Here is a 14,419-nt window from a genome sequence, read left to right on the forward strand (position 1 = left end):
GAGGAAGACTGGATTTCAAGTGAAGAAGAGCAGCACACAGTTACAGAGAGTCTAAAAATATGCAGTCTAGAGGAGATGAAGGTATGGAAATTAAAGAGCAGTGTCCCCAACAGGTGTGATATTTATTCAAGAGTAATCCTGGCTTGGGGCCTTGTTGCAACTAACTCAAGGATTATTAGTAATAATAATGCACGCCGTTTCCTGCAATTTTATATGCAAGGTCTGGTCTCGTTTCAGCCTGTAAATTAGGCAAAAGTATGAAGTAGGTAAGCCAAAGAGATCAGAGGGATTTGCATAAAAGCCAAACACAAATTTATTCAGTGACAAAATCAGAACTGGGGTGTTGTGCTTCCTGACCTAGGCCCTCAGATTTGCAGGTGCTGACAGAGCCTCAGCCAGAAAGATGTCATGTCCCATGGGATCTCTAGGGTCTCAGAAGGAGCAGCAGGAAGGACAAAGGTCACCGATAGAGAGACTATAAATCATGTCACCAGACTGTAAGCATCGTTCTTGAAATCAATGTCAAAATGGTGTCTCAGACAAACTGCTGGAAATAATGCCTGTATTTACTACCACATCTCAGCGTTTAATCTCCTTTTCTTCTTTCTAAAATATCCTCAGCTGTATCTAGCAAAGATATGACGTGTGTAACCACCATGTTCTAGACCTACGGAGTGTCGTCAGTATTTTAGCCTCACACCACTCAGAGCTAACACAGAGTTTAAGCTGACCACTGAGATGCTCTGTTCTCCTTTAATTAGACACGTACTGCCATGGCACATAGTACTGTGTCCTTTGGCATGCCTGATGCTTGCTTGAAGATGTCAGGGATCTCAAAGTCTCAGCACACCCAAAGTCTGGAGGTTTCACTGTACTGTATATATTCATTGGAGGCTTAGGGCAGCATTAGCAGGCAAAGGTTAGGTGTGGAAACAGGTGAGCATGATGGAATGCCAGGACAGATCGTTACCTTCAACACAGCACTAATAGTCTAGGGCCTGTCTCTGTAGAGTTGGTAGAGAATTGAGTACAATGAAGCATATAAAATGACTAGAGTGAAGCTGAGTATACAGTAAGTGCTCGATAAATGCAACGCTTGCTTGCCCCAGTTTGGGTTGCAGTGGTGTCAGTCATGTTACTGTTGAGATGTCGGAATCCACATTCAGCTCTAAATACTTCGCCTCACTTTTTGAACCTATAATTCAAATACATGTTAAATCAGATGTCATCATCTTTCTAGTTAAACCAGCATCCAAAGGCAGATAGAGCCACGGGATAAATACAACTCATTTGCTCCTGGAATGCCAATCACACTACAAGATTCAGAGAAGTAAAGTAATGTAGCATCGGTTCTAAAATATCAAATAGTAAACCTGATAAAAAGCCTATGTCTGGGGAAGGTCATAGGCCTTAGAGGGGAGCATGGTGTTATTTTGAAAATGGTTGGTATCAAAGTACTTTGTAAATTTTTGTTTTTACACTGATTTATGCTGCTTTCAGCATTGGTCAGAGAAGCTTCTTTTGTAGAATGAATCTCTTAATTCAGAGATTTATAACTGGTCAAAGCACTGAGAATAAATGGGTCTATATAATCAGCTGTAAATGGGTCATTTATACCAACCTCCCTCTCCCCAAGGTCCAGGGAACATCTCAGAAGAGGGGGAGAAAGTACCAGAGGATGAGAAAGGGAGCTATGAAACACTTTCTTCTGGACTCGACATGGCCATTGCACATACATCTCATGGGAAATGTAGTTATCTGCACAAAATAAAGCCACTCAAAATTCCAGTAGGAATAGGGAACGGCTCCTACAGCCCCATTCCTAGCTGAGCATCTATTGGCTGTTTCTCACTACAGAAAGTGTTGCTGTTGGTGCATTGCCTATGTCTCCATGGATAGCCCCACACCTATATATATGGGGTGCACCAATTGGACTTCTTGATTTATTTATTTTAAAAAGGAAAAAAGCACATGAGCCTGGAATAGAGATGTTTTCAACAACTCCAAGGGGAGCAGGAGAGAGTTTCTTGGGGTGAATATGATCAAAATACATTGTAAATGTTTATGAAGTTTCTGAAGATAAATTCAAAATTATTTAAAATAAAACAGATAAATTTAAAATACTACGCAACATTTGAAAGTATGATAATAAAAACAAAATGGGTTGTGTAAAGACCTGACTTCAAAGCAATCCGAGGCTTGTCAAGGCACTGTGGGACTTAGTAACCAGAGGTTGCTTTCTCATTCTTTGCTTCTATTTACTTTTCTGCTTCTGGGCTGGGGGAGGTCCTTAGACTAGTTTGTAAAGGGCTGGCCCCACGTTTACATCATAAATCACTTATAAGCCTACCTGAAAGGCACAAAGTTGGTCTACCACACAACCACATTCCATGTGAGCTGGCTCCCCAGATAGCTACTTTTCACTCTGAAGGCCATAAACCATCTGATTAATAATCCCTCCCAAAATTTTGTCAAGGATAATGTCAAACTGAATTGTCTAAACTCCCAGAATTCTCCGTCTTCCCAGGGTTAATTGGGAAAATATTTGCCCATCATCCCTCTCTGGCATTTGGCCTCTAAGGCAAAGATATGAGTAAGTGATGCAAGGTGCCCTGCCCTCCTTGAGTTTGCCTGTTACCAACACATTGTCTTCCCTATGTAGGTTCTTAGGTTCTGGAAGGTGCTCTGTTCTGGAGTCTTTCTGGTGGCTCATGGATTTTAACCTGTCTCTGATTACCGCAGTAAATATGTTTCTTATATAAAAAGCATTGCTAACATTGGCAGAGAAACCGTGATATCTGAAATAGACCTTCAAGGCAGGCAGATCATGAGACCACCCAATGGTACAAAGTAAGCCCCTGTATCTAAGAAACAAAAGAAAACTAGGCTTACACTTACAAAATTTCAAAGTTTGGAAACATGATTATTCTACTTTTTTATAAAAATTGTATGAATGAGGAGATAGAGTTGATCAGATTTGAAAAGAAATTGAAATATATAAATGAACTGAGATATCAACAAAGGTGTTGATACTGATATGACTACAGATATAGACATATGCATAATTATTTAAGAGAATGCGGTGAAAAGTTTCATTTAAACAGTGGTAATAGTAGCTCTAGAACCTAGGATTCTAGACTCTCCATCTAGTGCTCTTTCAGTTGACGTCATCAGATCCTAAAGAAAACAGATTGTGCTCTTTGGCATAAGGAGTAAAAGTTCCGTCAGCAGATTTCTTTCTCCTCTTTAGCAGAACTTGCTTTGCATAGCTCGGGCTTTTCTTTCCAAATGCATCTCCACCAAGGTGTTCATCACAGATACTGACAGACACATATTATATGAAGTGCACTGTGAGCTAAGAGCCTCTGGTTCCATTCCCAACACTGCTATGGGTTCACTGTAGATTTTGGAAAAGGACTTCATCTTCACTGAATAAAAAATTGAGAGTCCTGAGTTCAGTCAGAGAGAGAGAGGGAGAGAGAGAGAGAGAAAGAGAGAGAGAGAGAGAGAGAGAGAGAGAGAGAGAGAGAGAATGCAGGTAAGGCCTGACAGGCTGAGGACAATGCAAGCAATAAACCTAGACCCCCTATTCAGATCTAGCCAATGGAAAGCATATTCTCCACAATTGTGTGGGGAGCAGGACTGACTCTGCCATGAACTCTGGTGCCCCCTATTTGACCATTTCCCCTTGGTGGGGAGGCCTGCTGGCACTCAGAGGAAGGATAAACAGGCTACTAGGATGAGACCTCTGATAGGCTGTGATCATATGGTGGGGGAGGAGGTCCCCTTCTGTCACAGACCTAGGGGAAGGGAATAGAGTGAAAGAGGAAGGGATGGGGGAGTGGGAAGATACAAGTGAGGGGATAACAATTGAAATGTAATCTGAATAAATTATTTAAATAAAAAGGAAAAAAATTATAAAACAGTCTGAATAAATTATAATAAATTAAAATATAAAATAAAAAAAAAAGAATTGAGAGTCCTCTAAGAACGTCTCACACTTCCTAGAGAGCTTTGCTTTCCTCTCTAGGGCTACTTTCCTTTCTTCTCACTCTGTTCCTGCTTAGCTGGCCTCTGAGCAGACCATAAAACTCTTTGCATATACAGGGGGAGAAGGTCCCCCTCAGACACAGACTTAGGGGAGGGGAGGGGAGTAGGGGGGAAGTGGGAGGAAGGGAGGAATGGGAGGATACATGGGATGGGCTAACAACTGAGATGTAATCTGAATAAATTAATAAAAAATGTAAAAAAATAAATAAATAAAATAAAATAAAATAAACCTTCAAAAAAAATAAAAATAAAATAAAATAAAAATAAAAAAATAAAAAGAAAACTCTTTGGTAACTTTCTCCTTGCTGCTCCTACAACCTGGGTTTCCACAGTGGTGCCTTTTATGTTTCAGAATGGCTCCTCTAAGCAGATCTGAGCACTTTATAAGTGTATAGCACTCATCACACCTCATCACCATGTCTGTTGTCTTGCTTTACCCTCTTAAAGTTGTTGACATTTGTATCCTCTCAACGTTGAGTCACCAGGCACAACATCTAGAGTGAGAACTTAGTAGTACTTGCTAAAACATAAGTGGAGGTGGCGGTTGGGTAGGGGAGTGGAGTGGGTAGGTAGATGAACGGATGCACAGACACATCTACCTGCCTTTGCCCAGTGACATACAGCCCACTGTTAGTTCTATCAAGGGGCTACATACAGTATCTAATGGAAACTGGTTCTACGAAAAGACCCTGGAAAACAGTTCTCTACGTTCAAAAACAGAACCTTTCAAGACTTGGACAAGCTTTATGCTGCACAATTTCCTTAATGCCCCTTACAGACTTTATTGTGCGTCTTCTAGTTGTTAAATCAGCACATGTCCTTCAGAAAAAGACATAAAAACTAAACGCAGACAATAAATACGATCAACAGTCTAGCCACTAGAGGCGGACCCCGGAGACCTTCCTGAATATGTCTTTCCAGCTTTGCATTTCCAACCATCTATCAGTGTACAAACAGACAATGTCCACAACAGGAGGCTACAGCACTGCCTTGGGATCTGTGATTTTTGTTTCCCGGTAAGCCTTTCCTCTTAAAAATTCTACAGCATGATCTTTAAGTCTCTAAGTGCCATGCCATTTGGTTATATTATCAAACTTATTTCAAATATTAACTTCAAAGAGCGTTACTCTTTGTAGATATCACACACGCCTATCTGTTTTCTTAAAACAAAACCCTAGAAGTGAAATTGCTGAGACATAGGGTAGGTGGAATTCTGTGGTTTTAAATATGATTTCCCAAACTATACTCTAAAGAGTGTACCTCCTTCCTACTAGCCACCAAGAGCCATGTTTTTCCCCTGTCATCTTCAACATGAAATGACAACCGTGGCTAAGTCAAAGAACTCTGAATTCAAGCTCAAGTTGCATGTTGCAAAAGCCAGAATAACAAGATTCTCACTACCCTCAAAATACACTTATATGTAAGGGCACAACTTATAAATGGGGTCTGAGACACAGTTGCTTCAGTAACCTCTAACAGTGAAGAGGAAGGGCAGAGAAGAACCCAAGAATGCCATTTAGGACAGCCAAGTAAAGTCCCTGGAATCGTAGAACAGGATCTGCTGATGGTAGTGACTTCTGAGACCCTGCTTCACCTGATACAACCTCAAGGCTCTCATTCCTATGATACCTTCCCAAGGCCTATCACACCCTCCAGGGCAGCGGCAGCCAAGGAAGTGCTTCTTTTCCCTCTGGCTGACCACAAATCTCTAGTGACAAGTTCCTACCAAGACAGACTGCTCAGGCCATCACAAAGTCAGACAGGCATGGAAAGGACTAGCTATTTCCTCCACTGCAGGCAACTGGTCTTGTTTGGTTTTATATCGTAATGAGGAAATCAGTCTTCATTAAAAAGTCAGTTGAAACTATTCTATCCACATGAGCAATAAAGACACAGGCAATGTTCAGTGCTAATATCAGCCTGCATAGAAACTGAACTGCCTGCAGGAATGAAGGCCATGCAAAGTTACTGACATGCTCACACTTTTTAAAAATTGTCTTAGAAAAAGGGTTGGATCTAAACAGTCCTGGTATTACTTGTTAGTTTTTTTCTTTTTAAAAACTCAGAGTCCTTGTGAGTTTATGGCATCTACAAACCCAGATCTACAGTAATTCTAGGGCATAGCCCCCCTTCTTTTGAATAAACATTGTGCAATCTGCTGGATTTCAATATGATATTTTTTTTTCATACTTGTGAATCTGTTTGGAAAGAAAAGAAAAAAGGAAAGGGGCGAAGCCTTCTGTTTTTCATAATGTCTAATCTTTCTCCCCATTGGCATTCACCAGATGTTGCTTTGGATCGGAAGATAAATATTAAAATCTAAGCAAGAACAAAGTGAGCTGTTTACTGGGCATATTTTTCAGATGTTCTCTTGAACACTTGAAAAAGACAGAGATGCTTTGATATGTAGACTGGCTGGGATCCATGATGCAATGGCCCCTCTGAAAGAGTTGGAGGCCCGTAGGCCATATCCACCCTGCCTGGGCTTTCTGATGGCTCTGTGGAGCCCAGTGGCCATGCACTGGCAGGAAAGTCAAAGAGGACAGAAAAGATGGAGCTACCTGAGGAAGAGGCCTGAGAATGATGGAAAAGCTGGCTCCGGCCAGTGATCTGGTACAAAGACGCACTGGGAATTCTCTTCACAAAGGTAGACATAAGGCCAGGATCCAGGCAGCCTCTCAGTCCCCATGGAGACAGTCAAATCGCATTGCAAGTAGGTCTGTCTGCTAACTTCACAGCTGTCTTCTGCATGTCTCAGGTCACATAGGAAAGCTAAGGACACTGGAAAAGTCACCACGAGTTTAGGTAAACCTACAAAAAGAACTCAAAGTCTTGTGTCATTTCATGAATGATGTATTCTTTGACTAAGGAATGTCAAATTATCGGCTCATTTTTTTAAAAATGCTGCATTATTATCCAATGTGGACAAGGTATTATTCTTTATGAGTGATGACTGAAATTGTCACACATTCACTTGCATACACACAAATGTATAAACATAAATTTAAATATATATACATATATTATGAGGCAGAAGAATATAATAAATAGTTTTGTAAAACATAAATAATCCTTATAAAAAAATGTATGTGACCATTCAGACAGCAAGAGACTAAAGCAATTATAATCCTTCTGAATTTATGTGCAGCTCTGGATTCATTTCCTTTGTTACCCTCACAAACAAGCACTTGGCACTTAAAAATCATATGAAGGGCTGGAGAGATGACACTATCTGTTCTCCCAGAGGACCTGGGTTCAATTCTCAACAGCAACATGATGGCTCACAACCATCTACAACCACAGTCACCCTCTTCCGGCCTCCACCAGGAATGTCATGGTGTGCAGACACATATGCAGGGAAGACACACATATACATAAAATAAGAACATTGTAAAATAAAAAGTCATATTATTAAACATATTTATATCTCTAAATGAGAGGCTATTAACTTTTGTTTTTGAACATTAATAAATATAACACATGAAAAAATATTGCTGGATCTGATCTTTCCATCTAATGAACTATTGATGGTGTTTGTTCATGATATCACTGTATGTAACTGCTGTCTTGGTTTCCTTTGGATGTTCCACCTGTATTGCCTGACCGGACTGCAATGAATCTATTGCTTCACCAATGGATGTCTGGATATTTTCAAATATTTGCGGTTGCAGATAAGAACAGTTTTCTCCAGGACAAATGTCCGTGAAGAAAAAAGCTTGTACGTACAAGGTCAACTTAAAGAGAAACTCTTGTATCCCTACTGCCTGGATTTGTGTTTTCGGTATTCCACACAGTTCTTGTCATGTAAATTGAGCAGACCCTGACTCTTGCTTATGGTGGAGAATATAGCATCACATTGTGGGCTTTAATCTATATTCTTATCATTACATTTTTAGATTGAGAATATCTTAAGTTTAATTATAATTGACAACTCTCCTGTAAAGTCCCTGCTCTTTTCATGTGGCTATTTTTCTATATTTATCATTTTCTTATTTGTCTGTTATGTTGGGGTCCTCAAGAAGTCACTGTTGCCTCTTCCAAGTCACTGGCTAGACTTCTAGCTCTTCATGCAACTCCATGATTAACAGAATTTCTCTGTTTACTATAATGACCAGCAATATTTCATAATGTAGAAAAGCAAGTATTTTGTCCCATTTCTCTCTGGGAGAAAGAAGAAATGTAAAAGCAATGAGAAGGCAGGCATGATCCCAGCATTCAGGACTGAGAGGCATCAAGTTCTGTGACTCTGAAGCCAGCCTGCTCTACGTAGTGAGTGAGCTGCAGGCCAGTCAGTGTTAGTTAGTCAAATTCTAGCTCCAACAAAAGAACAAAAATAATTGGAAGAAGAATAAATGTCTGGTGAGGTATTTTAATAGGAACTGTCTGAAAATCCTAAAGTGAACAACAACAAAAAAAAAAAAAATGTGTCCTCACAGGTACACTACAAACATTATCAAGATCTTCAGACATGATTTTATGCCTGCCTGCCTCATCACAGCACTGGCAACAACAACCTCACAAGGTAAGTGCATAAGCAGGCTTTGCACTTATGCCAGCACACCCAAATGCTGTTATTGCTGCTTTTTCCTTCCAAGGCACCTGAAACCTAGGACATTCTCTGGGAATGTTTTGAACGAATAATTGCAATAAAAAATGACTGACAGTAGGACTCTCGTGTGAGTAGACAAAACATGAGAACTTTCTAGTTCATAAGCCCCAAGGCAAATAAAAACAGGCTCAACACCTATAAAATAATGAATTCATTATAGGTGATTAAGTGGATGCAAATTGACAAGGTGGATTATGAAAAGCACCCAAGGCTGGGGATCAAAATCCATGGGTTTTATTCAAAGTTCTGCCACTAAATAGCTCTGTGACCTTAATCGCTTTAGCTCTTCATGCCTCATGGAAAAGTTAAAGTTTCCATGAAAAAGTCATTTGGTATAATCCAAGTAAATGCAAAAAACCTGAAGATCAAAGATCTTGAGCCTTTTTAAACAAAAGTGAAATATGAATTTCACCTAACCAGATGTTTTAGCACCCATCATATAGAAAAATATTTTTTGGCTGGGAAGTGTAATCCGGAGGAATAAAGATAGTTGACCCCAAAAGCAGCAAAGGAACTTTTCTCATCTCTATCTTTAATTCCTCATTATTCTCTAAAAAGGAAACACATTAGTACCATGGCATCGGAACAAGCAAACTGTAATTAGGAAAGTTTGCATCTTAAGACATTTATCTACAATCTGGGATAGGAAACATTCCTCTATCATGCAAAATCAAACTGAAAATATTTCAAACCAAGGGTCAGAATTCAAACTGACCTTTTCTAAATTTGAGAAGCTAACAGAAAATAAACAAACAAAAGACCAAATGAAAAGAGCAGGGGAGTGAACTGCAGAAAGAACGAGAAGCCTTATAAACAGGAAGAGAGTCTAGCTGTACACAGTCATTTTAGAGACAGAGAAACATACTTGCCACATGCATGTTTATAAACAAGGGATGCATGGATACCGGCACGTGTAAACACAGTACATGTGTGCACTCGCATGCGTATACACACACACAAGTACACACTCTGCATGTATGAACACATGTGATGTTGTATAGAAATTTTCTCTGAGATAAAATATTCCATCTTGAAGGGAGGTTCATTAACTCAGGAAGTAAACAATTCAAAAACTTAGGAAGATCTGCAGCAGACCAGATTTACTAGTCCCTCTTTCCCTGAGCACATATGTGTGTGTGTGTGTGTGTGTGTGTGTGTGTGTGTGTGTGTCTTTCAAATAAGCTGAACTGCCTGGAAGAGGCATATGAGCTTTGCTTGAAAAAAGCAGAGGAGACCAGCTGACCTTCCTGAAGAGGCTCTGCTCCTGCAAGTAACCCCTGACCTACTGTGAGTAACCCCAATAAAATTCTTTGGTTCACCAAACTGGACTTTGGCAGTCCCCTTACTCTGGTGTGTTATAAGCTCCATATTTGGGGTGAGGTGACATTTGTTCATGTCTGTTCCCTACAAATAGTGTCACACAACACATGTGCACAAGGATGCATGAACACCACAAGCATACACACACACACACACACACATGAAAACAGTATTTAGCAGAAAGATCATAAACCAGGAAGACAATGGTGTTAATCTGGGACCAAATTCTAGACAGACATCTGCGATGCTCCCAGACATGTTGAGAACCTGGTTAATAAGATGAGCTACCTGGTTTCAAGCTTTAAATTAGACAACAGTGTAGGAAGCCAGAAAGGAAACATCAAAATGTTTGTGTAGAAAGTTTCAGCTAACAAGAATCTTGAGAATCTACATTTCTAACGAATTCCCAGGCAATGCTACAAAAGTAGCTCCAGGGCACAGGCACAACATGCTGTCTTAGCAGACGAGCATGCTTCATCTTTCCAAAGGCCACTGGCTGATTAACGTTGAAATGGTTCAGGAGGGCAGTGCTAGAGATGTAGAAAGATAGCTTCTCTGAGACTGGCAACTGGGATACAGGTACAGTGATTGCTACTGAGTCTCCCCTGGCAACATCTCTGAAATAAACAGATTCCAAGTGTTGCCGCCTATACAGTGATCCTATACAGCAAGGGAATTACTAGTGATTTCTAATGGTTTCTCATGCATAGCCTTGCCTCTTAACCATTTGTTGTCTATTATGGGCAAGAATGAAAGCACAATCATACACACAGCTTTGTTTTCGTTAGCTTCAAAAGGTTCGAAGAGTCCACCAAACCTCCACCTGCATCAATTATGGAGTGAGCAGCGCTCACAAGAGGATAAAAACGGGGGTCTTTTCAAAGGCTGTTTTAATGAAAAGAAAGTGTGCTTGTAAAATTAATGAATGTTTGCTGACACCTAGTGGCCATGGTAAGAGTTACAGCCTTCAATTGCAGCATTGCTCCTTTCAAAATACTATCCAGATAATTAATTCTCAATTTCCAAAACTTATTGAAATCCCTTATAAATATACTAATTTAATTTTTAGCATATGGTTATCAAACTTACAATACCAAAATTAACCTTACTCTGAACACCTCATCATTTTTTTCTTTGTAATTCTGGTTAAGATTTAATGTTTTAAAATAATACTGAGGAGTTTTGAAGCCCAGAGCCAGGTGGTTTTAGAGCAGATTTCTACCAGACTTTCAAAAAAGAGTTACTGTCAATACTGCTCAAATTATTCCAGAAAATAGAAACAGAAGGAACATTGCCAAATTTTATAAGGTTATAGGTGCCCTGATGCCCAAACCACATAAAACTAGACAAAAAATTACAGACCAATTTCCCTTATGAACATTGATTTAAAAAAATACTCAATAGAGTATTTGCAAACCAAATCCAAGAACACATAAAAAAGATCATCCACCATGATCAAGTAGACTTTGCCCCAGAGATACGGGGATGGCCCAACATAGGAAAAATCAGTCAGCGATTTTCCTTAACACTGAAGTAAAAAACACATGATCATCTCAATACATTACAATAAAAGTCTTTGACAAAATCCAGCACTCCTTCATGATAAAAGTTCTGGAGAGATCAGGGATACAGTGGACATATCTAAACATAGTAAATGCAATTTACAGCAAGGCTGTGGTCAGTATCAAATTAAATGGAAAAAAATCAAAGCAATTCTACTAAAATCAGAAACAAGACAAGACTGTTCACTCTCTATATATCTATTCAATAAAGAACCTGAAGTTTTAGCTAGAGCAATAAGACAACTGAAAAAGATCAAGGAGATACAAAATGCCAAGGAAGAAAACAAAGAATCACTATTTACAGATAATATGATAGTATACATAATCGACAATAAAATATCACTATGGAACTCCTACAGCTGATAAACACTTTCAGCAAAGTGACTGGACACAAGATTAACTTAAAAACCTCAGTGGTCTTCTTAAATACAAATAACAAGTGGACTGAGAAAGAAATCAGGGAAACAGCATCCTTTCAGTATCCTCAAATAACATAAAATATCTTGGATAACTCTAACCAAGCAGTTGATATATTTGTATGATAAGAAATTCAAGTCTTTGAAGAAAGAAATTGAAATATATATCAGAAGATTGAAAGATCTCCCATGCTTATGGACCAGTAGAATTAACATAGTAAAAATGGCCATCTTACCAAAATCAATCTACAGATTCAATTCTATCCCCTCAAAGTCTCAACACAATTCTTTACACATCTTGAAAAAGCAATACTGATATGGGAAAAAAATTCCAGGATAGCTAAAATAATCCTAAACAATAAAAGACCTGCTGGAGGCATCAGCATCACTGATTTCAAGCTAAATTGAAGAGCTATTGTAATAAAAATCCACATGGTACTAGCATAAAAACAGACACGTTGGTGAAAGGAATTGAGCTGAAGACCCAGACATAAATCCATACACCTATGAATAGCTGGGTTTTTTTATAAAGAAGGCATAAATATACAATGTAAACAAAAGAAAGTATTTTCAACAAATGGTGCTATTCTAATTGGATGGCTTTATGTAGAAAATGCAAATAAATACAAATGTATCAGCCTGGACAAAACTCAAGTTCAAGTGAATCAAAGACTTCAACATGAAACCAGAAACACTAAAATTGATTAAGGAAAAACAGAGAATAGCTTTGAAAATATTGACATAGAAGACAACTTTCTGAACAGAACACTGATCACCCTGGCACTAAAATCAGCAGTTAATAAGTAGGACCCCATGAAAATGAAAAGCTTCTGAGATCCAAGATGGCAGTGAGCAGTGTGGACTGTGTTTAGAAGCTCCAGTAAATGATTCAGGGAATTGCACAGAATTCTTAACCAGGAATACCAAGCTCCCCACCCCACTATAGCGGGAGCACTCCACAGTTTGAAAGGACCAAAATACAGAAAACCTGCGTACCCCTGCACACGGGAGAAGCACAGATGTTCTCCAACCAGAGTGGCAGCAGCGTTGGCTGAGGTTTGCTGCTGGGAACCCTCCAGCAGAGGCAACTGGCGTGGTAACCGGTGGGAATTGCTGTGGGAGAGGGGACTCAGTGCATGATTTGGGCCCAGCAATCCTAGCTGAACTCAGCACGCGGTTTGCACCCAGAGTCCCTAGCTGAGCTCAGCATGCAGTTTGGGCCCTGTGACACAAACTCAACTCAGCATGCAGCTCACTCCCTGAGACTCAAACTGGACTCGGTGTGCAGTTCGGCCTCTGAGACCCTAGCTGAGCTTGGCATGCAGTTTGGGCCCTGAGACCCTACCTAAACTTGGCGTGCAGTCCCGACCCTGAGACTCTGACTGGACTCAGCACACAGTTTGGGCCCAGAGTCCCTAGCTGAATTGGGCACATGGTTTGGGCCCAGAATCCCTGGCTGAACTTGGGGGACAATTTGTGCTCAAAGAACTTAGCTGAACTGGGTGGGCAGTTTGGGTCCAGAGACTATAGCTGAGCTTGGCACATGGTCCCAGCCCTGAGACTGTGGCTAGACTCTGCACGCAGTTCAAGACCTGAGACTCTGGCTGAACTTGGCGAGCTCAGTGTGAGATTTGGGCCCATGACCCTGGTTAGACTCAGGGCTAACTGGACTAAGTGTATAGAATAGGCCCCGAGACCTGTTTGGGTCCAGAGAAGCAAATTGGACTCAACACTCAAGTTGGGTCCATACACACTAACTCAGTGTATGTGCGGTTTGGGCTCCGTGACACTAACCTGGACTCTGCAAACTGTCTGGGTCCCGAAACGCTACCAGAAACCACAGACAAGCAGAGCATCAGAGCTCCAGGACTAAGGAAATCTCAGGGAGACAGGGAGCAGAGTGGCCATCAAACCCCCGCTATCTGATCTGCTTCAGTCCCTGGAGAGCTCTGGTGCCACAAGGGGACCCAGAAGTCTGTGGACACTTTGGCCTGATGCAGCACACATCCTGAAACCCAGGACAAGTACAGTGGAGCTGAGGGTCACTTGATGTGAGAGACCCAAACTATGGGGCTGGCCTCCTGCCATCCAGACCAGTACAGCATTAGAGTTTCTGGCCTAGGGAAATCATGAGAAAATGGGTGAAATGTCTCCTCAGACTCCCACTTTTAAAATGTTCAATATCCTTAGCCATCAGAAGAATGCAAATCAAAACTACTTTGAGATTCCATCTTGTATCTGTCAGATGCCTAAGATCAATAACATAAGGGACAACTCATGCTGGTGAGGATATGGATGAAGGGGAGCACTCTTCCATTGCTAGTAGGAGTTCAAAGTGTACAGACACTATGGAAATCAACATGGAAGTTCCTCAGAAAATTGGGAATCTATATACCTCAAGACCCAGCTATACCACTCTTGGCCATGTATCCAAAGCATTTTCCATCCTAAGACAAAGACAC

The 14,419-nt window shown here is 40.4% G+C and overlaps 1 protein-coding gene across 7 annotated transcripts in view; it reads right to left on the reverse strand.

Annotated features, from left to right (window-relative positions):
* Positions 1–14,419, reverse strand: part of PKHD1 (PKHD1 ciliary IPT domain containing fibrocystin/polyductin) — a 443,479-nt gene that overhangs the window by 359,496 nt on the left and 69,564 nt on the right. For 6 of the 7 annotated variants that reach the window (XM_084755074.1, XM_084755077.1, XM_084755076.1 and 3 more), the window contains one exon: positions 6,612–6,861. In XM_084755074.1, the coding sequence (XP_084611200.1) occupies positions 6,612–6,861 (250 nt within the window). The remainder of the gene's footprint in view (positions 1–6,611; positions 6,862–14,419) is intronic. The other variant, XM_084755075.1, reaches the window with a different exon arrangement.

This window comes from Acomys minous, assembly GCF_964271855.1.
Source record: "Acomys minous genome assembly, chromosome: 13".
NCBI lineage: Eukaryota > Metazoa > Chordata > Mammalia > Rodentia > Muridae > Acomys > Acomys minous.